The sequence below is a fragment of the Topomyia yanbarensis genome, chromosome 3 (genome assembly GCF_030247195.1).
Source record: "Topomyia yanbarensis strain Yona2022 chromosome 3, ASM3024719v1, whole genome shotgun sequence".
Classification (NCBI taxonomy): domain Eukaryota; kingdom Metazoa; phylum Arthropoda; class Insecta; order Diptera; family Culicidae; genus Topomyia; species Topomyia yanbarensis.
In genome coordinates this window covers 249,415,362-249,440,196 of record NC_080672.1, presented here as the reverse complement: position 1 = coordinate 249,440,196, position 24,835 = coordinate 249,415,362, and the positions used below count along the sequence as shown (strand labels likewise).

General features: G+C 35.9%; 1 protein-coding gene across 2 annotated transcripts in view; it reads right to left on the bottom strand.

The window, feature by feature from the left end:
* The window catches only part of LOC131690124 (uncharacterized), a 73,205-nt gene that overhangs the window by 12,631 nt on the left and 35,739 nt on the right, over positions 1-24,835 (bottom strand). Inside the window, exons 2-5 of one of the 2 annotated variants that reach the window (XM_058975661.1) lie at positions 9,364-9,484; positions 8,495-8,599; positions 8,182-8,345; positions 7,938-8,111 (exon numbers count right to left, since the gene is read on the bottom strand). In XM_058975661.1, coding sequence (XP_058831644.1) covers positions 7,938-8,111; positions 8,182-8,345; positions 8,495-8,599; positions 9,364-9,438 — 518 coding nt within the window. In that variant the 5' untranslated portion in view covers positions 9,439-9,484. Of the gene's footprint in view, positions 1-7,937; positions 8,112-8,181; positions 8,346-8,440; positions 8,600-9,363; positions 9,485-24,835 lie in introns of those variants that run through there. The other variant, XM_058975663.1, reaches the window with a different exon arrangement.

The following is a 24,835-nucleotide window of genomic DNA, read 5'->3' as shown; positions in this document are numbered from 1 at the left end:
ATTCTATTGATTACATTCCATCGTATCAAAACAACAAATTCCAATTTTGGACAGTAACTCCAGCAGCTGCGTATAGTATATCGTCCAATCGTAATCGTAATTATCGAAATTTGGGTTGTACATATAACCAAGTAAAATAGTCAAAAGAAGTTGATGTTGCGTAAACTCATTGAGGAGTTATCAAATTATTGAATGATGTGTAGGGCACCAAATCTGATTTAAACAACTGATTTTAGTGACATGCACTCAAACGGGTTTGAAAACTTTTCAATTTTTTTTTCAAGAAAATCATTAACCTTTTTATTTTTCTTCTGTATTCCCGGAATCCCGGGATTTCCCGGGAAAAAACCGTCGGGAAATGGAAGCTCTAGTTATTATGTGGGCAGTTTGAAGGCAGAAATTGGCATCTTCTACATTTTCGAGCATAATTGAACTGCGTAATCAATATATCAATATATCTATATATCAATAATCCCCCTCAGAGCTAGCATAGAAACAAAATTCAGTTTGCTTCTGAAACCGAACATATCCGAACCTGAATGCGTTGTGTCGGGAGAACGAATGACGAAGGAAACGAACCAAACATTTCATTCATCGCGCCGAGCATGAATTGAATTTCGTTTTTTTTTCAAGTTTACGCAGGGATGTCATTTTTTTAGCTCTGACGAGGATGCACCCGCAGCCGAAGGGAGGGACACCGCTCAACAAGTCCGAAAGGAGAAGGAAAAGAAACAGAGAAAGCGGAAGGATGGGTGAAAGGTAGCGCAAATGAGGAAAGAAAAACCCCCGGCTTGTCAAAAGGCGCCAAAGGGACAAACCGTGCTCATAAAAGCAAATGACTCGACTACGTATGCTGCACTTCTCGAAAGAGTTGAGGAAACTGGGTGAAAACGTAGTGAGAACCAGGTGTACCCAAAAAGGCGAGATACTTTTCGAGTTGAAGGAGGATCCCACGATTAACAGCTCAACTATGCAGAAGATCATGACCAAATCATCAGTCTACTTTCTACTTCTGCCGCAGTCAGACGTACAATCGAACCAAGTGAACAACAGGCCTCTCGATCTAGTGTGCATTGTCTCGAGAACAAAGGAAATATCGGATTATTCTTGTCATCATGAGTAAAGTTGACGAAAAAGCTCTACTCCGACCCAACGCAGCGGTCGTTGACTTTAAATTTTGTTTAAAACGACCGAGTTTTAGTGAAGTGGAATACCTTCTGAAGGTAAAAATGCAACTTAGGCTTGCAGAAGTCTTGTACCTTCAGTATCATCATCTTCGCAATGTAGTGTTAATATCATTCAGCACGTTAGCACAAGCCGAGCGTTTCGTTTTGAAGAACAATTTAAAACACGTGGTTGAAAGTGACAACGTTGGAATTAAGATTCCCGTATACATTGAGAATGATTATATAGATGTAAGGTTATATGACCTATCACCTCGTACCCCTCCTGAGCCAATTGCAAAATGTATGTCGCAATACGGAGAAGTAGAATCTGTTACACCTGATACTTGGAGAAACTTCTTCCCGGGTACTCCTAACGGCGTTTTTGTAGTGAGGATGCGGGTTGAAAGGCCTATACCCTCCTACTTGGCAATAAAACTCAATACTCACGGAACTACAATTATGCAAACTACGCTATGCACCCATGAGGGACAAACTCCTACGTGCAAGTATTGTAATCAGACAGCTCATCATGGACAACCTTGCGCGGAAGATGCAGAGGAAAATGCATCTCAACCGATTGCCAACTCATCTACGGCAAACCAACCTAAAACAGAGTTTTCAATACCAATGCCTGAACCACAAACGGTGGCCAAATTTGTGGCAGCTGTTCAGACCATTATGACAACCGCAAAAGAATCATCCAGCACTCCAAAAGCAACTGTAAGCAACATCGGCAACGAATGCAGTAACAATGACGACGGATTTACACTGATCAACAATAAGTGCAAGAAGCAATGGAGAACATCTGATCCCGGACACCAAGCCAGCTTTGACCGGGACGTGAAAAAGAAGGGAGAATTAAATGACCCCCCTGACACTGTTTGTCAACAGACCTCGCGAAAAAAGGTCTCCGCTCGCAATAAAAAGTTGCGCGCACGAGATCCAATTAATTAATTCTTATTTGTGTTTTTATTTTTACATGTATTGTAAACGTATAAAAGATCCATGGCTCCGTTAAGCTACCGCTATGAGCCGTGTCAAATAAACGAATCAAAAAAAAAAAAAAAAATCATGACCAAATCTCTCCATTGAAGAAGGGGTAGAACGCTCATAAATAGGCTTCGTGATCGCCAAAATCAACAGTGTCTTCGTGTGAATCTGTTATGCATTTCCAGGGTAAACAATGGAGCAGTTCAGCCTAAAGCTGGAGGAGTTAACCGAGCAATTGATCGGCCGAAAGCCGATAGTCATTGGTGGTGAATTCAATGCTTGGGCTGCGGAGAGGGCAAATAGATTAACAAACACAACAGGGTGTATCCTGCATGAATATCTAGCAAATCTAGACGTACGATCGTGCAATGAAGAGCATATTTCGGAGAGACGTGAGAAAGTCTATCATCGATGTCACAGCGGCCAACAGAACCCTGATGCAGCCAGGAGAAGAATAAACGGCGAGCAAAAGTGGGAAACAAAAGCCTTCAACAATGGCCGAACAGCGGGACCGAGAACGTGGATGCGGCTGATCTAACAAGAATGATTGTGACGGCTATACCTAGGCTAGGAGCTATACCGAGAAGTGGACTCCAATGGCTGGGGGACGCGTGTCGAGTCGTGATGGTGATGATGGCGGACTCGTCGACACCAGCAGACATGTTTCCGGGTAAGCTTAAGATAATCGTTGAGAGTTTCCTTTCCGAAACACGTTCCACCTACCTGCCACCGACATCGTACGGTGAAGAAGGAGGGGCTCGCAGAAGCATCGATGCAATTCAAATCAAATAAAAACTTCCGGTCTGAATGGAATACCAAACGTCGCGCAGAAAGCTGCGATTCAGGTATATTTAGTATGGTACTGCAGAAGTGTCTAGTTGAAGGTAACTTCCTCGATATGTGGAAGTTACAGAAGCTGGTGTTTCTGCCAAAGTCAGGAAGATCACTGGGCGATCCGGGCTAGTAAAGGTATATACATCTGCTGTATACACTCGGAAAGCTCTGTGCGACAGTATCATTACATCTTTGCACGTCCATAGTATCTAATAATCTGAACCACAAACAATTACTAAATTTAGATCTCTTTTTTATAAGTATCAGCATCATCCACGGTACATTCCAGCCGTTGCAAAACATACACTAAGAGTGAAGCCTTTGGCCCTACTATGTGAATGTGCGGATACTTTACACTGCATAACTGGAAGTAAGTTTTAATTTTTAGCCAAAGAGTTTATAGAATGTCTTCTGCATATCGATTTTAAGTTTTAACTTCCACTTCCAAAATTTTCCTTAGACACTATTGTGTTCCCCTCCTAGATATCAAATTTTATTCCTATGTTTAAGATAGTTGGAAAATCTCATAAAACTATTTGAATATATTTCAAAATTGTATTCTCCTAGTTTAAGACATTTAAAATGTGCAAACAAAAAAACGAAATCGGCACAAGCTTTCGAAACAATGCTACGTGAAAACAACGAAGAAGAAATGAAGCAAATTGTGATTTATTCCAAGAAAAACAGCATTTTCTTTTAATCAAAAACTACCCATACCATAATGAAATAACACAAACTGGTTTATGGCGAAATAGATCAACAATAGTCGACCGCCATTATGGCATGTAAAAAAGCTGCATAATATTCAAAACCTTTGGAATGGCTATACAAGTGTATAATAATTATCCAAGAAAATCATTTTGACTGTTCCGTATGCGGAAAAGAAATAACCAATGTATCTGGAGCTCGAAATCCTAGGTCATCAAGATTAGTTATCATCTGAGTTTTTTCCTTTTTTATTTTTTTTTATATCAAATTCGAATTATTAAAATAATGTTTCATACGCTTACAGCAGATTAAGTAAAACACATGATTCAAAAAAGAAAAGATCAACATTTCATTCACTGAACAAGAGTCTACATAGACTTTCTGAAATATATGAAATATATTTTAGGTAAAGTTTACATTTCCATATTGATTTTTTGAAAATCATTAAGGTCAAATGGAATCGCTACCTAAACGCAAATAATATTTTGATCGCGTGCCGTTTTAAACCATAGTCATATGAACAATATTCAACTACAGTTAACTCTCTCTATGTCGATATTGAAGGGACCATCGACATAGGGAGAGATCGACATATAGAACACAATGATTTTCTTTGAGACAACTTTTCCTTCAGGACATCATAATGCATATCGGGAAATGACGATAGATGCTCGTATTGGGGGGGGGGGGGGGTAGGGTACTAGACGACGCGTTAAAGTGCACTCGCACTGCATAACATCAAGTTTGCTGTTTGAGAAGGAATCCCTTATTTGCAGTTTATCATTCTGCCCCACTTGTAGGAGAACATGGAGAGACGACCAAGTTTTCAGCTAAACCTGCATAAATCTCTAAAAAAGTTTTCAATGCTTCCAAAGTCACTGAGATATTATGTTAAAAGGTATTATTCGTGTTCATATTTTTTGCGGAATTTTTAATTTACTTTTTCAAAAGTTATAAAAGTTTGTCTGAGATCGTTTTTTTTTGTAAAGTCTCCCCACTGCGGGGAGACTTGACCAAGAGAATTTTGAAAAATCATAAGAAAAAATAATGACAAATAATACTGTAATCCTTTTTTTCATATTGTCGAGGTCATTAGGTAGCAGTAAAAAACATAAAAGGGTTGTATTTCATAAATTTCGACTGTGTTTAATGCATTTTCTTTTAAGGATTAACTGTACTGCTTACATTGCATATTAACACGTCACGAAATCAGCCATATTACTACTAACTTTGTTTACTAGTACAAAAAGATATAGACTGATGTTTGATGTGGGATTTTTTTGTGACGTGATTAACACTAGCAGTAGGTACGACAGCATAGTAAATATCAGAAAAATTTTATCTTTCTTCGGCTTATTGCCACTTGGTCATGTCTCCCCATAAAATCTTGGTCAAGTTTCCCCAACATTAGTTATTGCGTTCAATCTCGTGCAAATTTTAGTAATAACTATTTCAATGTTCCGATTTATGTAAAATAATTTCACTAGTTCATAAAGTATAAAATAATGCATGAGTATTTTAGAAGTAGATATGTCCATACAAAGTTTGATACAAAATTACATCATTTAACGCAAATTTATTGAATACGGAATCTTTTCTATAAGGAAAGCATTTTTCATTCCAAACTTTTAAAATTGCCTTGACGGACCGAAACTAGCATAAAAATATTTTTGAAAATTTTTTAAAAGCCTAATAGAACACGTCATAGCCAATAATTGAATTCTGCGCTTGGTCAAGTCTCTCCATGTTCTCCTAATTGAAATTATTTTGACCACGAAAGAATGATTTCCGTGCTACAGATGGCTGCATTTTAAATATTTTTATTATCACGTTAAAGTTAAAATTTTGAACCTAAAAATGCATAAATTCTTTACTGCCCCTACATGCAGAATATTGATGTAGGACTTAACGCCCTGATCGCCAATTTTCATTTCATTATGTATATGCTTTGTGATGTCCTGAGAGAAAAAAAAACATCGACATAAAGAGAGAATAATGCAGGTAAATATAAAGCTAGGTACATCGAGATAGGGAGATATCGAGATAGAGAAAATATCGACATAGAGGAGCTTTTATACGTGCAATCTGAAGGGACCTACGAAATAATCGAGATAGAGAAAAATATCGACATAGAGAGAGTTAACTGTATAATACATTTTGCAGTGCATTCTATTGTAATTTCAATTCGTCAATATTCTTTGTATGATCAGGAATCGGAATTGGGTAGATTGGTACGTTCCCGACGTTATCCGGAGATTTGTTTCGTGCCATGTTATTTCATCGCTTACGTCATAAGAAGTGAAAGGGAGATGAAAAATAAGGATAGGAGAATGGAAAATGACAACACAATACATTCACATAACAAAACATTAAACAAGCTTGAAATCCTCGCTCCCTAAGGAACAATGATGATTGTTGTTTCATATGCTTTACCGGCATTTGAAAACATTTTCCTTGATAATTAGTGAAATGAATATATTGTACGATATTCAATAACATGGATATTTGAATGAATATTTTTTCTATTCACCTGCGACTCGCGTTCATTTTCATCCGTCTAAAAGAGCTTCGATTTTTTGTAACTCTGGTTTTCAGAGATACTTTGTGGCAGCTAAACTTTCGCTATTTCGATACTCTATTGTTCCAAGAATAGATTTAATATTACATAGGCACAGGATATGGTGGGAGCCATTGTTTGAGTGACCATTTATGTACGACAGCTCATTACATAAAATGTGTTCATATTATTTTTAATTGATATACACCATTAGTCAAAAAAGTTGTATTTTAGTAATACCTGCAAGTTTGTAGAACATAATAAATTAACCAATTAAGGTTTTAACATGGAAAAGTCGGAAAAACTGATGTCTGTAGTATCTTCGATGAAGTTATTCAAAACATAATTGGAAAGTTGCCTTTGGAATTGGAATTTTGTTTCAACAACTCAATTATTTTGTTTTAATGCGACCTTTTCAGAAGTTATTCGTGTTTCTTCATCAACAAGGCTCATAACATTTCCTGTAACTTTCTCATTGAAATCAAGACGATATTGTAAACCGTTTGAAAGCTATACAAAAACAATCCATATATTATTCAACCATAAGATCTGATGATTAAACAGTATATATTTTGGCTGTTTTCATGTAGCTTTCAAATGGTTTACAATATCGCCTTGATGTCAATGGGAAAGTTATAGGAAATGTTATGGGCCTTACAAGAAACTAATTGTTGTTGAGTGAGAAACGCGAATAACTTCGGATAAGGTAGTAATAAAACAAAATAATTGTGTTGTTAAAACAAAATTTAATATATCTCGAGAACTACTACATTTCAGAAAAATTTTGTTATAAACATTTTGATTAAAATGGCGTTTATTCAAAAATAAAATTCTACTTTTGACTGCAAATAGTATGAATTATAAAAATTTGTCAAAAGTTGTCGTTAGGAAAACTTTTTTATTAAAAGCTTCTCCATGTCCAAATACACTGAAAAAGCTTCCTTTATGGCTTTAAAACGATAAACATTAGACTTTTGACAATTTATGATGGGGTAACGCGAATAACTTTTAAAAAGGACAGAATTACACGAATTAATTGTTTTTGTTGGAGCAAAATTCCAAATATCTCGAAAAATATCGCATTTGGAGGTTATATGTTAAAAGCATTTTGATTTAATTAAAGCGGACCCTGCACGAGATAAGCGGACCCTACACGGGACAAGGATATTGTCAATAAAAATATTGTCAAGACTGCTTCAATAAGCGGACCCTACACGAGACAGAAATATTGTCAATAAATATATTGACAAGACTGCTTCAATCCATCAATCCCATTTAAATTCTACAGAATCAATATTTTCAAGATGACCTTACACCATCAATATATTGATCAATAAATGATTTATTGTCAATATTTCTGCTCGTGTAGGGTCTGCTATACGTCAATCTCATTTGATTTCTACATGATCAATATTTTCAAGATACCCTTACACGATCAATATATTGATCAATAATCGATTTATTGACAATATTCCTGCACGTGTAGGGTCCGCTATAGAAACATTGTCAATAAATATATTGACAAGACTGCTTCAATCCATCAATCTCATTTAAATGCTACAGAATCAATATTTTAAAGATTACCTTACACCATCAATATATTGATCAATATATGATTTATTGTCAATATTTCTGCTCGTGTAGGGTCCGCTTAAAAGTGATTATATACACACTAGACTTACTCTGTAATATCTAACTTCTCGAGTGCACCTTTCAGATTCCGGATTGCTACTTTCTTATTTTCTGCTTCGGAGCGCAATTTCGAAAGCCGCTGTTCAGCTGCCGGTCGTTCCACATCGTCAAAAGCTGGCCCCGCTGGACGTGGTAGCTTCCCTAGACCCAACTGCAAACGTAAGCTGAAATGGGAGCATCATGTCAGTGCTACTAGTCCTTTATCGATTAATAATAATTCAATTAAGATACTACTTTTGAATAACTGCTTCGCGATCCTGAAGCGCGGATCGCAGTTCCCTGGCCGGTGCTGCATCGGGTCTAGGTGATGATCTGGCTGATAGCGACCCGCCCCCCAACGAGGTACCCTTGCGTCGTCTTGGTGTAGCCGTGCTCAGCGAAACTTCTATGCTTGCCATCTGCGAGTGAAAAGAAAGAGCAGTAAAATGCTCTAATGAATATCGTGAACATTATTTTTGTCGGAGCTTTATTGTGGTCGCTGAACCAGAGTAACCTTTCGTCGGTGCTCGTGTTGACTTCAAATGTGTTTTAGTCTAGCTTGACTTGCCTTTGCTTCCAGCGTTTCCAGCTGAACCACCCTCGGTGGCTGATGGTGTGCCTGTTGCTGCTGTTTCTGTTGTTGATGTGCGTTTCCCTGAGGTGATAAAATGGTCTGTGGAAAAACGGAAGAAAATGTCTCTTACATTTACACTTCTAGTTACTAACATAACTTTGGAACATTCCTGACGTTCTAATAATGTTGACGTTCATGTCTTCCAAAGCATGAAAAATTTGCATGCTGAAACCCGATTACTGAAGGGTGAATCTGCGTAACCCAATACTAGACCGGATGAGGAAAACTCTGCGCAAACGAGCACATATTGTACGTGGATAAAGGGGGCAACATCATCATCTGGCCTACATACTGACGCGCATACATCAATCAAAATCAACTCTTGCATATGGAAGACAGGAAAATGTACACGTGATAATTTCGTTTTAATTGTAGCCTGTTGGTTGGATGTATCGACTAATGACTTGCCGGGTTTTTTTTATTCACGTACTTCACAGTCTATATATACAATAGCCTAACGTGGTTGTGAAGAGGGTGTCGATTAACGGATGAATCACGACTGGTTGAAAAAAAACAACTCAAGGTGAGGGGATTAGCTTAGGCGGCTCTGTGCATTATCCACGCCCCGAAAATCAACGACCTTGCGTAGCTCAAACCAATCTATGTGCTACACCTAGTTTAAAGCTGCTCAAACAAGCATGCTTCGCGTGTGAGGCTTTTAGATATTCAAATATGCGAACCGATTTTGGTTTATTCACAACCAATAAAAGAAGCCTCCGCAAGGCATAGGAATTGCCTCATTACCCCTCGATGCTGTTTGATTTGTGGCATAACGTCTCAATGAATCGAATTAATGTGCTCACCATTGATGCGGATTTCTCTACAGGAAATCCTCTCGTACTATGTGTTAGTTCGCTGGCAATTCTTTCTTTTTCCATCACGTGTAATTCGGCGTGTTAAGGAAATCTCATGGTGATTGGTGTTCTAAGAAAAAGAAAAAAATAAAAACATTTAATACGATTAAAACGAAATATAACACTTTGCTGTAAAAACTAGTGTTCCTTTGCAAAATCAATCTAAAAATATGTTTTAGTGTATTTGAAGTTAAACAGTAAGAAAGAGTGCGGAAACCTGTAGAGATGTTATCATGTAATAGCGATGAAGGCAAGTGAACTTCTTGACGTTGAAAAATTTCCTCAGCGCGGCCTGATAAAATTTGAACTCCTTTTCCAAAACTTTTTCCAATAAAGGAATTCAAAAATCGAAATCATAGATTTTTTGATTGATTGGTTGATTTGATGAAGAGATGAACTTTTTTAGACTTCTTTTTTATCAGCTTAATTGTTAGTATTGAACCTCTATAATAGTCTCTTGCAATCTCGGTGGCCACAATGAACTTTTGTTTTAAACAGCCATGAATTGCTCGCACGCATTTGCTGTATCACACGCAAATTTCAATCAATCGGCAACAATTTTCGAAAAACTGACTGTGATAAAATACAGAGTCAACAATACACTCTAAACTACTACACAAATTTTCAAGAGAAAATACCCAATGGGTGATTTTCTACAGCGTCTTTTCGTGATGCAATGTGATGTGGGACACCCTTTTTTGGCGAACACGATAACTCAAAAACCTATTTTAATCCACCTAGCGGTGCAATTGTGCCTTTCTCAATCATGAATCACGAGAATGTGTGCGTTGTTTATATTCATTAAAAACTTTTAAATGCATATATTACATTTTATTATTATACATCACATGACAACTATATACAGGAAAATAAATCATTATTCGAGATCTAAAATTTTGAAAAAGAAAAATCAGCCACGGTAATATTGAACTGAAAAACCAATTTAATCCACCTAGCAGTGAGATGAGACATTTCTTACACATATCACTGTTGGATCATTCATTAGTTTACAGAACTCATGCGAAGTAGTAAATCAAAATTATAAAATACATGAATCAAATTATATTAGCTTAATTAATGAAAATTTAGACTATATTTAGAAATAAGTATAAAATTAATAGAATTAATTGACTCAAACTAACAAATTGAATGAAATAAATAAATGGAATGACTGAACCTGAAATGAATAAAATTAAAGATATGAACAAAATGAATTAAATGAATCAAATGAATTAAATGAATCAATTTAATTTAAGGGTTCAAATTAATGAAATGAATGGAATGAACAAAGAAAATAAAATGAATAAAAAATAAATTAAATGAAGAAATGAAACAAACGAACCAAACAAACAAAATGAAGTGAATTGACAAAATGAATAAAAAAGAAGAAAATGTATTGATTGAAATGATGAATTAATCGATGTTGTAAGGTTATACATTAATAGAAAAAATAAATTGCGTCAAAAGAATTATTTGGATGAAATGAACAAAACTGAAAAAATAGTCAGGTTAATAAAATGTTCTTCATTTTAAACAAAATGTATGAACTGGGAAAATGAATAGAATGCATTGAATGAAAACAGTGAATAAAATAAGTGAAATGAATGATATGACTAAAATGCACGAAATGAATAAACTGATCAGAGTGAATCCAAATGATGAAACGAATAAAGTAGATTAAATGAACGCAGATGAACAAAATTTCTAGGGCTTCTATCCTTTTTTTTGTTTTAGTCTTTTCGTTTTCACGCTTCTTTACTTGACGGCGTCGTGATTATTTAGTGTTTCAACATTATTGATAGACCTTAATTAGTTATCAGAAACCTGGAACGTTCAATTTGCTTTGGAAATCAAAGTTTACTTTTTGGTCATATATTCCCGAAAAATATTGTGCAGAATAGAATTTGCTGGTCCAGTAATTTAACGCGCAATTGAATATAGTAAAGTGAGACAAGGTCACATGACACATTCTTTCGTGACGTTTACAACGATTTGACGAATCTTCATTCGACAAATATGTCATAACATTATTAAATGAACGCCTACATCAAAACTTATTACAGATTCGGAAAGTAGAAAAAATCTCACGAAAGCCCTTTGAACATAGAGCAAAAGATGGAGAATGCGATTCATAAAAGAGACAAGTAGATATTTCAAAGTTTTCATATGAACTAAAATAAATAGTGTGAAGTGTCTAGGCTATGCCGATAGCATAAAAGGCGTGCATTCAGTTGATTAGAACAGCAAATTTAAGTTGTTTGAGAGGCATTTTAGCGAAATTTTTACCTTTTTTGCTTTCATCGGAGTATCGGTTTGAATCACAATTTGCTATGTGATCGCACGCCACAGCCTGTAACTCCGGAACCGGTAGTCGGATCGGGATGAAATTAAATAGCCATTTACGGGGACGCAATGCCCTTCATTTGAAACCAAGTTTAGTCGAATCGGTCTAGCCATCTCCGAGAAACCGATGTGACTGTTATTCTGAATTTAGATACTTCCGCCGGGGCTTCCGGAACCGATGATGGTGGCCAATGTGGCCAAATAGACTTTGAATGGATGTTAGTGACCTAATACTACAAATCGAAGCAGTTGTGGTCATATTTTGGAAAAATTTTCACCTTTATACATTCATTGCAGAATTTCTTAAAATCGACATTTTCTGCGTGTTCGTACTCATCACCCTGTAATTCCGGAACCGGAAGTCGGATCCATTAGAAATTCAATAGCAGCCTATGGGAACGTTGCACCTTTCATTTGGGACTAAGTTTTTAAAAATCGGTTCATCCATCACTGAGAAAAGTGAGTGAGATTGTGTTCGCGTACACACACACAGACGCACATACACACACACATACATACACACACACATACATACACACACACACAGACATTTGCCGAACTCGACGAAGTGAATCGAATGGTATATGTCACTCGGCCCTCCGTTAAAAAGTCGGTTTTCAGAGCAATTGCAATACCTTTCTATTGAGAAAGGCAAAAAGGTGCGAAATCGGCAGTCCCAAAAAGTCGATTTTTATAAAAAAAAATTTTTTCTAGATAACATAAAATCTCGACGTTTCATGCATTTTAAAGATGTTTGGCATCAAAAATACGAATTCGATTTCTGAAATTTCATGAGGTCCCCCCTTTGAAAAAAAATTTGAGTTCCGGCTTATATGGGAATTTCATATGTGACCGGACGATTTAGTCTATATTTCCGGACCCATATAAGCGATCAGTACGAAATATTACAGACATCTATGGGGATATTATAGCTATCATTTGAGACTAAGTTTGTAAAAATCGGCCCAACCATTTCCGGGAAACTGATGTGAGTTCGTAAATTTTGAAAGATGGCCGCTTTTCCCGGGCACCTCCGGAACCGTCTATGGTGGTCAATGTAGTCAACAAAAGTTTGGTTGGCCGTCGGTGACCTAGAACAGCAAATTTAAGTTGTTTGAGAGACATTTTAGCGAAATTTTTACCTTTTTTGCTTTCATCGGAGTATCGGTTTGAATCACAATTTGCTATGTGATCGCACGCCACAACCTGTAACTCCGGAACCGGAAGTCGGATCGGGATGAAATTAAATAGCCATTTACGGGGACGCAATACCTTTCATTTGAGGCCAAGTTTAGTCGAATCGGTCTAGCTATCTCCGAGAAACCGATGTGACTGTTATTCTGAATTTAGATACTTCCGCCGGGGCTTCCGGAACCGAGGATGGTGGCCAATGTGGCCAAATAGACTTTGAATGGATGTTAGTGACCTAATACTACAAATCGAAGCAGTTGTGGTCATACTTTGGAAAATTTTTCACCTTTATACATTCATTGCAGAATTTATTAAAATCGACATTTTCTGCGTGTTCGTACTTATCACCCTGTAATTCCGGAACCGGAAGTCGGATCCATTAGAAATTCAATAGCAGCCTATGGGAACGTTGCACCTTTCATTTGAGACTAAGTTTGTCAAAATCGGTTCAGCCATCTCTGAGAAAAATGAGTGACATTTTTGGTCACATACACACACACATACACACACACATACATACATACACACATACATACACACACAGACATTTGCCGAACTCGACGAACTGAATCGAATGGTATATGTCACACGGCCCTCCGGGCCTCCGTTAAAAAGTCGGTTTTCAGAGCAATTGCAATACCTTTCTATTGAGAAAGGCAAAACTAATCATTGACTTGATTTTTTCATGAGAATACACAATATGTGTGAACCACAGAAAACTGAATAAATTTTTTTTCTCCCTATTATTTAGAAGAAAACTGAGCGAATTTTACAGTAAAATATGAGATTTTTCGGTTTTAATGAAGCCATTTCCCGAAACTCAATCTTCCATTTTTGTGCATCATTGACTGCAGGATATTTCTGATTGTTAAAGTGATTACATAAAAACTGTAAGTGGATATAAATTCTTTGATTAAAGTCCTACAAAGTACATAAGATAAATTTAGTTGAACTTTTTTCTTAATTTTTTTAAATTGCATCGCATGAAAAATGACGCGGTAGGGCAAATCCGACCTCCAAATAGAGGGGTAAATGCGACCGCTTTTTTGCTAAGAAACGGTTTATTTATCAAATTGAAATATATTTTTATTATTATTATTTGTTTTGCACAGTGGTCCATAATTACAAACGAAAGACACAAAAACGTGATGAATATAGTATTCGTCGAGCAATTGCTCTGATCCAAATGGTGCTACTGCTCGTGATTTTGACATTCAAAGATTGACATTGAATTCCTTTTTCTTCGTGTTACAATTCGATAACATAACATTCATTGATTTATCATTGAAAAACTATAAAATTTGGATAATAACTGTACTAAATCAACCAAAAACATAGGCGGTCGGGTGGTGGTGGTGGTGTGGGGCATTTTTGAAAACACCAAAAATGAATGTTTTCGTAAAACGCTTGCATCTCAAAATTTTCCCAAGATACGAATAAAATGCTATACATAGAAAGTTGCCCAGAAGTCTAACCATTTATTTGGTATTAAACGACTTGATCCGATGTAAAGTGAGTATTTTACAGCCAAAACCATTTACTAGGTCGGATTTGCCCCACCTTACACTACTTTCTAATCAAGATAAAATATTTAATTTCTGTTATTTTATCCCTCAGTTAATTGAAAAAGTGGAATAAAAGTGTAATGGGTAATGAGGCTATTTTGGCATTGAAAATGTCTTACTGCACTATCTGGGGCAGGGTGTCATTCCAAAATGTAAAATCAAACGATGTCACGTTTTTGCGTCACTATTTTGAACGCTAATAGCTTTGTTGTTTATGAACGGATTTCCGTCTGGTCAGTGGCGTAGCCAGAAATTTGGTTTGGAGGGGGTTTTGATGAAAATAGCAAATTTTTTGAAAAAATGCTAAAATTTAATATGAGTTTGATAAATTATTGAAAACACAAAAACATAAGTAGTCTAACAGATGTTATTCCAGTCTACAAACAAGAAGGATCAACATGGAACAGTTTTCAAACCTCTATAGATTATTTTCTTGTATAATATGTCAATGAAGTCAAAAATTGCGATCTTTTAAAGTGGGATAAATGATCTAAAAAATTTTCAACGTTCAAGATCACCTAATATAATAATCCTTGACTTTGAAGGTTTGACAACTTCGGGAAGTTATCAACATAAAACAGCGCCTGCTTTGATATAGAAATTTTAGTGATTAACTCTCATAGAGGTAATTATGGTGAATTAATTTTTCAAAAATATTAAAAGACATGGTGCCTTCAGCAAAGTTTTTGATAATGTCATTTCAAACAATTTTGTTGAAAATATGAAGGCTACATGAATTCAACATATAGGGATTTAAATGGACTGGGCCTGCTATATTTCTCCTTAGTGAAGAAAAATTTAGGTGAAAACTATTTTTTTCTGCGCTACGGATGAAATTGTTTGAAACAATCAGTGCGAGTTGAGAACACAAAACCTATAACTAAATTATGGATGGATGGAACTGAAACTTGCGTTTCGACTTCATCTCATCAGAATCCGACACTAACTTGGTGGGCGGACTAAGCAAGCGCCGAATTGATGCTAGCTCCTGAAAATGGAATCACTCTTTGTGTTTTTGAGTCCTTTTAATATCTGGGAATTATTTGTTTTAAATCCAGTTCCCTTATTTTTTTTTGTAAGCTTCAAAGGCACCTTGAACGCAATGTGAATTTATTATTTAATTACCGCAGAAGAGATTTATCAAATACAGTAATTTCAGAATAGTTTGTTGTAAAGGTTTTCTACTACTATATTTCGATACTCTGAATATGTGAGATATTTATGTCTTTGACAAAGTTGTTTGAAATAGCACTTTCGAAAACTTTGCTGGAGACATTATGTCTTGACCCAAATTTGGTTGAAGAGTAATTCTTGTCTATAATTACTTCTAGGAGGATTAACCGTCAAAATTATTCTATCAGCAGATGAACAGTTTTACGTTTTGAAATTCTTCAATGTTACTTAACATCGCATTTTGGCAGTTTCGAATGAATGTGATCGAGACCGTTAAAAATTTATCGAGCATTAACTTTACTTTTCTTCATTAGTCAACCTCACAACTTGCAGTACTAGTACGTAGCACACAACATTTTAGTACGCCATTCATTGCATCCTGCTAAGAGGCTATTCATATAGTTGATAATACAACAAAAATCCAATGCTCATAAAACCGATCCTGACCTGCTAGAGACAAAATTACATCAGCTTTCAACTAGTTTCTGAAATGTTATTCTTGTTGTTAACCATATTGAATTGTTGTCTAAACTCTACACAATCTAAAAAAATACATTTTCAGCAAATGTTGAAATGTATGTAAGTTTTCGGTAAACAAGCTTATGTTTTATATGCAATCAACCTATTGAAATTTAGATTCCCATTCGAAAAATTGTCTCTAATCCATATTTTGAAACATCTTTCCAAAAATGAGCTCATAATAATTCAGACAGTTATTTTATTTTACATTGAAGTAATTTGATAACTATGGGATTTTGGCTAAGAGATAAGTTACAAGATCTCCTTCCCACAATTTTCCAAAAGTTCTCATGACGCTTTAAACACAGCTCTCAATGTAGTGATCAGAGAATATTTTTTCTAAAAATGTTTTGTGGAATATTAAATTAAATTCGTCAGTATCAATTTTTTTCAATCCAATTAATTTTGGTTTGGGGGGGGGGGTTTAACCCCCAAAACCCCCCCTGGCTACGCCACTGCGTCTGGTTATCACCAAACAATTCGGAATCAACTGAAATTATGTTATATTGCTATAGTGTTTTTGTTTTTCAATAGCACACTATTGAAAAACAAGCAAAAATGACCAGATCTCGAAAACGTGAAAACTCCAATACATCAGTCAATCTATCCCCGGCAAAGCCGTCAATAGAGAGCAGCTTAGAAATTCAAACGAACACGAGAAGTTATAAATAAAAGTGCGGCGTGCCTGTTTGAATCAGTTGTTGCTCTTTTGCCAGACAAATAACATCGTGCCTATAGCGTCTCGTACGACAGATTTGAGCACCCAGCACACTACGCTTTTATGAATGACGTCATCCTCGACTATTTAAAGAATATCATTCCTTGAGCGACTTCATTCTCCCGTCGAACGCCGGGCCGTAAAGAATTTGATCACTGCTACCGCTGGAGGTGATCCGATGTAAATAGCGCGCGGCTGGAACAGTTGGAAAACCTCTGTTGAAGCTGACTAATTGTTCCATTCTGCATGTTATTATTGTTAAATTCAAAGCCCTTTTAAGGGCTATAACGAACAATAAAGAACAAATTTGAATATTTTCATTATTTGTTACTTGCGCGTATATTGGCAATCTGAAATTTGCAACAATCTGTTATTTGTTTAAATTTATCCTTCCGAAACAATAAAAAAATGTGCAGCTACTTAAAGGTACATTTCCAGGCTGAAATTGGTGAAAACCTGTGATTCATTAAAAATAATCTTTCGGAAACAATCCAAAATTCTGCAATGTTTCAGAAAATTGGAGGATGTGGCAACACTGCCAACTAGCGAAAGCCGTACCAAAAAGAATCCGCTAATATTTTTTCGTTATTCTGCATGAAGGCAGTCCTTCCATCATCAGTGCGAAAGTGATAAAAGCCGATGCCACGTTTAAAGCTATCAGTATTTCATATTAGTTGCTGACGGGAAAGGTTGTTCCTTTTCATTTCGAAATATTTGTCTGATGTAAGTAGCGCGCGGCTGGAAGAGATGGCAAACCTTTTTTGCAGCTAATTGTTCCATTCTGCATGTTCTTTTTGCTAAACTAAAAGCCCTTAGTTAGTTTAGTACTTTTCATTCCATATCACGCGTGTTTGTGGATCCCACAAATAGTCCTTTTTCAGAATTCCACCAATAGCCCTTTTCAGGACCTCACATACAAGAGTTAATTTGATGGTGCCCTTAAAATGGTTCTTTTTAGGACTCCAAATATAGAACATTTCATAATTATTCTTAATTAATCCACCGAATATATAAAGATACATATGTTAAACTTTCTTCGTTTACGAATAATTTGATTTATGACCAGTTATTTTCCTATCGTGCTTACAAACATTTAATTTGATAGCAGGCATTTAAAGAGGGGTAAAGTTCTGTTTGTGAGCATCACTAATTTAAAAAATCCATGTGTTGCATCAGATGTTCCCATTTCGGGGATTTAAATAAAACTTTTTAAAACTTGAACTTGTCACACTACAGGTTATCGATTGTAATTTAAAAATTCAACAATTATCTCTAATCAAGAATAGCATGCCTGTGTGTAGTTTTGAAACAGTCGATGGTATTAAGGGGTTTTAATTTGGTCACGGATAATATTGTTTGCTCATAAAACTGGTTGCATTTTTGATGTCGTCGTGGTCGTGTCTTGTACACAACCCTTCATTTTCATACATTTTCATACTGTCAATGATTTGACTCATAAAATTGAAATGAATGTTTTCAGCATTTACGATTTTTACAGTTTTCAATCTTAAAATAATTTCATCAAAATAAAAATTTACAGGTGAACCACTGTATTGGCGCATATATCCCAATATAGTGAAACATGTTGAATTCCATCAATAAGAACTACGCCATATTCGAAGAAAAAAAAAACATAACATCTAATCAGGAATCCATCCAATCTCAACCGGAACAGAGCTGTTGAATATTGGAAAAACTGCAAAAATGTGTGAATTGCAGTGTACAGCAGTAATGTTATTAAAAATAGAGGATTTTAAGGACAAAATTTCCCAAAACTTTAGCTTCCGTAATTTTCAATAAACGTATTCTCATTCAAATGCTAAGATTGCTCCCTTTAAAAGTGTATGAACTCTAATGGCTAGTTGAAAGTGTTAACATTTAATGTATTTTCCCAATTTTTTCCCATAGTGGCATAAACTTGGAGTGGGCGTTGATCAAAAATTATCCGAGCTATGTGAAAATTAGCAGCTGAGCAAACTTTTATACTTGTTACAACCTGAAGGCGGACTAGGAGAATTATAAAACTTAATTTAGCAGAAAAATTGTTTTCCAATGGAAGTACGCGAAAAAAATTATGTGGCATAGTTTTCCAGAAAAAATCTTATAAAACGGACTGCAGAAAAGTTCACAATGAATTTAAGATAGGGTAATTGGTCTAATTTGGACCCCTCCAAGTTTAGGACGCTTTTCATATGTTTGTCTCCTTTACTACCAATTCCTCCAAGTTCGTTTGATTCGATGAAGATAATTGCATTCTTTGGGTTGTTGCTTCAAATTAATCAAAATTCACAGTTGAAAAAATTTCATCGAGAACGTTTCATAATTCAACGATGCAATTTTTAATTGAATTTAATGGTACAATTTAGTTATTTTTAAATTATCTAATAATTTTATCTCATTTTGGATTATGAATTTGCTAGAGGGGCTGGCATAGCTTAGTTGGTAAATCGATTGCCTTGTACGCAGCTCATCTGGGTTCGATTCCTCACCCCGCGCTTAGGGTTAGAATATTTTCCAAAGAGATTTTTCTAACCCGAGAAATAGGTGAATGATCGTAACCTCTATAACTAAAATAAAACTGATCATGAATTTTATGTATTTGAAATGGTTCGTTTGTAAAGTTATACTTAGAAGTATAAAACAAATAGTATCCAAAGCATGTCTTAATAGTAATAGTGCCAAATTATTTTGGGCCCAGCTAGATTTTGTATCTTAATATCAGTCTGATTATCAAGTTAGAATAACCAATATACAAAATCAAGTAGCGATAGGTCGAAAGCAGATTATATTAAGATGTCTTCTCAAAACATTAGCAAGTCAATGGAAATTATGGCAATTCAACGTTTTTATGATTGATTCGGTAAAGTTAATTTCCTGCACCGCATCTGCGGGAAAAAGTATCTCACCGCACCGCAGATTTTGTGGTGCGGGTGCGATAAGTACCGGAACCTCGATGAATCTTTGCTGCTTTAGATGGCTAAAAATAATCATTTTATCTTACTAACACCACTATGCGACATAATCCCAAATTATTTAAAATGAACGCTCTCTACGACTTCCAAGAACATTACAGCCCTCTATCTCTTACCGTTGTGCATACGCGAAATGGCTACTTACAGGTTTCTGTTTACTAGCGCCACAAGGCGGCAGAAATGCGAAAATTTAAACAGCATATCGAAATTTGCCCACAATTTACCTCATAGAACATCAAAACTCACATGAATGGGAATATGTTGATTAAAAGCTCTGAGCTGGAGTTAACCGGTTTAACTCCCATTTGGTCAGCACTATTTAATTCACAAACTGATTTGCACACTGATACAATATATTCGTAAAACGCTACGAATTAGTTTCGTACAGACAATTTTCATAAAATCTAGGAATTGTTCGTAAATATAATGAATCGTTCGTAGTTCAATTGAAACACTTTTATTTTTTATTACGAGATTTTCGTGAAAACCACTAAACGACTTTCGTTGGCTTATTACGAAACGTTTTTTGAGTTTTTCTCTGCCGGAGCCAGGCTTGTTATTTGCTCACACATTGATCCACAAAGAGCGAAATACACCGATTAAAAATAGAGCAGCACAAAAACACTGCGATGTGCAGAACGACCGCACAAAGCGAAAATTGAAAACGAAAAAGAGTAAGATCTGTGCACTAAGAGCTGCACAATTCCGTTCAAAGAGTCACCTTGAAGAGCCACTTTTTTAGTGCCTCCCCTCACTGGAAAGCAGGTAGGAAGGCGAATCAAACTACAATTCAGATAAAGTTTGATTGGAAGAACGTTTTAAAAATGTTTTTTGGTTGCCTTCTCTACCTACGTGCGCGTGGGACCAAGATACACACTAAAGAGCCTCTTTATTTCTACTCTTTGTAGCGTGCAGCCATGGAGTGGAATACACGTGTGGGAGCAACACGCATCGGAGTGAAGAGGTTTATTGTGAAAGAGAAGAGCGGTGGTTCGCATGAAAAGTGCAAAGAGCGTTTGTTATTCTTCTCTTTATTTGCTCTGAGGTGCATAACATCCCTGGCCGGAGCAATGTCAAAATAATATGCTATTGAATACGAAAACTTCTCTTAGATGACCGCCCAGGTAACCAACAAGCATTAGTGTATGCAGTAAAGTAGCGTAAAATTTGCATTCTGGATGCTTCTTGCAGTATGCTGGCATTCCTTATGCATAACTGTTGTTAATCAGCATTAGAAAAACTGTTTAAAAACTTCTTGCCAGTAAACAGCATTCTGAATGCACAACAGTAGTAAAAAAAGCATTTTCATAGCACAGCAGTAATGTAGCCGTATATTTTGCCAAAAGCGACTTTTAAATAGCATTTAAAACGACTTAAGTGCTTATCAAGTAGCCGTTAAGACGCATTCAGCATGCTTATTGGTTACCTGGGCGGAATGAATTCGAGCGACGATTGTTCGTAATTGTTCGTAATATACACAAACGTTTACTAAAATAAACAAAACATTTCATTCACAAAAAATAATGTCGTTATCAACGATAACATTCGTGCAATGCACACTAAATAAGTGAAATTTGCGAAAACTTTTGTTCATCAAGCGTACATTCTTGTTCATGAAATGAACAAAACCTACTATTTACAATGCACGAAAATACTTCGTTGCGATTGAACTCGTGCATTGCCTGATCAATTTCATTATATTTACGAATTTATATTATTAGTGCGATTTTGCAACCACTGATAACGGACGACAGAAAAGTGCACAAGTGAGCACGGTGAAGCAATGTGTTCTTCTATTGTCATTTTTCCGCATTTGCTTACGCAATTCACACCGTTAATCTATTAAAATCGCATAAGTCACTCTTTTGTTCACCTTAAATTGCCATTTTCTCAGGGCGCAACAGTTTGTGGGGCTACAATTTAACATTGTTTTTTTTCTGCAACAAATTGTCGGTATTCTTCCGCTCTCACAGTTGCACCGAGCATACTATGGGATTTGAACACGCTAGATAGTACGGAAGGTGGGCACCCGTAATGGTTAGCACGTCATAATTGACATAATTTTATCTTTGTTTCGCTTTAACTATCGCCGAGATGGAGGCGCGTTTTTAATAAAATAGAAGACAAGAAAGCGATGTAAACTGAGCTAATCAGCACGTGCGTTTTTCTTTTCACGAACAATTTGGTGATTTATTAGACAGCAACGTTTGCACAAAATTACACCTTTTACCTCTGTTTATTACAATTTTCCTGCCATCTTGTTTACTTGTATTTATGCAAGGTGGTCTTTATTGAGTATAAACCAAGACGATTCTGGTGGCCATGTTTTTTCTGTGTGCAAGCGCGGTTGTCATCTTTCGTCAACAGGAGGGTATGAAGAAGCAAAACAAACAAATGACGTAGAGTGCTTTTCCGTTGTCATAAGTTATGTTTAAGTTCGGTCATTAGTTTTTTCTATCAGAAATTTCACGATAAAACGTGTTCCTAAGTGTTTGAATCAAAAGATCGGAGGTGAAGCTTCTCCTTTTATCTCCTTTCATCATATGCCCACATATCAGGATACTCGTCCGGTTGTTTATGTTTACTTCCAGGGTCCCGGACGCCATGTTTCCAAAATTATTCTTTGAGATTATTATGGTGGTCCTGAAAAGAATCAATCCTGGGCGATGATGATGATCGAAATATGATAAAAACTAACTCGATACTCTACTAGGCAAAATGTCGACTCATTCTTTTTAAAGTATTTGATGCTTTGCATGTTCATATAAGGTAGTGCCGCTTGGTTTGGGCCCTTTTGTTGTTAATTAATTAATTTCTTATGAACAGTGGCGACACGAGGTGTTTTGCTGCTCGAGACCAAAAATTTGCTGCCCCTTTTATAATGAATTTTCAAAAGAGTTCTATTATTAAGTTATAATACTCAAATTCGCACTTTTGCCCCTTGGTCGGGACAAGAGCGCGGATAGCACATTGCGTGAGTGCACATGGCGGCAAAAAGGCGTACTAATTAAATAGCCGATTTATGACCATCACCAAATTAAACCAATTAATTTTTGGATATCCATCCCCTCCTGCCCATTCTTCGTTACTAAAAAGTGTCCCTAGTAGGGCTGGGGAAAATGATCGTTTTTTCAGCATAGCACTTCTTCGGTTCCACTTATGATTAGGGTTCCCATATAACTGCAAAATTTGGAGTCGATTGGTTTTGACCCGGCGTAGCGCATTACGTTTGAAATTTGTATGGAAAATAGTATGGGAAAACCTACTTTTGTTGGATTTTCAATTCTAAAGACTACAATTCTTCCTGAAGTATGCCAACAATTAGATAAATATATAGTCCAGGATATGCTGAAAAACTTTGCCGAAGGATGTATGCATAGAATATCTCCAAAACAAGTTCGAATTTAATGCCAAAAATCATTTTTGTTGCCAACACTACCGGTGTACCAATGATATTTTATATAGCATGCCAAAATGACATAATTTATTTTGGATTTACCACATTGGTATGTTCGGATGAATTACTCAAATGCCTTAGCTCTATTTCATGGGTGTAGGTAGTTGAGGAATAAGGCGCAGTAAAGAGGAGGAGGGGGTTCTTCAACATATAGAAATTCGAACTGAAATATTGTCGAGCTGGAATGTTCAGATGAATTATTTTAAAACATTTGCACAGTGCCCTATGCATAATAGCAACGATGAAACGACACATACTGTATCCCTCTGCATTGACTTATATCACTGGAAGTAAAGTTAAATAAAATAACTGATGTCAAGTTGATATGTCAGAGAATTGCATTGATCATATTTCGGTTTAATACGCATTATGATTTTATAGGATGCTCTTTTCGATGCTGTTCGATCGCCTGCAACAAGCATTGCTGTTAAACTGGGGCTCTGGTGGATTTCTTGTTGAAATCAGTCACATGGTTGACAATTATCAAGGAACCCACTCGTTATTTCGCATTGAGGTAACCTGGAAGAGTGGAGGTTTGCTCCACTCGTTTGTTGCTTTTCGCATGACATCTGTTGAAATTTGCATGATGTCAAAGAACTTTTTCGTTTTATATGTGATGAACGTTCACACCAAAAAATAATGAAATTTAATCGACATGTAAATCAATACGAATGTAAACATACAATGATTGAATCAAAAATTTGATTGAAAATTACGTTAAAATCAATGCACTCAATTGGAGCATCAAAAAGCACACAATTTTTCACTTCCCTTCGTGTAATATTGCATGTCATGCATTTTACATCAATATTCGAGTAAAAATACATTGAAGTGCACTTGTTTTCCGTTTAAAAAAACTCTAATTTTTAATCCACGTGTAAAATTATAGTAAAATTCATTTAAGAAAGCACGACAAGTCGTGCTTTGTGGTGGAACCTAATTTTACATTTATATTCATTAGACTTATTCAATTTTTGACTTTTAGCTCCACCAGACTCTACTGATTCCTTTCATGGCCCTTAGTAATTGTGCAAATTTTGGTACCGATCGGTTGTGTCTACGGACCCTCCAAAGATTTCAAAGTTTTTATGGAAATTAGTATGGAAAATCGGTTAAAATCGAAAATAAATTTTTAAAAAATCACCTCATCAATCAATCCATGAGAACACTATATATTTCTAAAGATATTCTTCAACTGAACACATTCGTTGAACATTGTAAGTTTGTGAAAATTCGCTGAGAAAAGTTATTAACTAAAGAAGTAGCATGACTTCAAAACAAGAGAATTTTATCATTAATCATAGCAACCTATGCGATTTTTTTAGAAATTTGGGTGAAGCGAATTGAACAAAACTCTTGTGCAATATAATCTATCATTTAAAAAGCATTCTATAATTTTTTATGCAAAAATACCGACGAGCGACTCAGTGACAACATGCACATTCTATGTAAAAAATACCTAACCCCTACGTTGAGTTTTTGA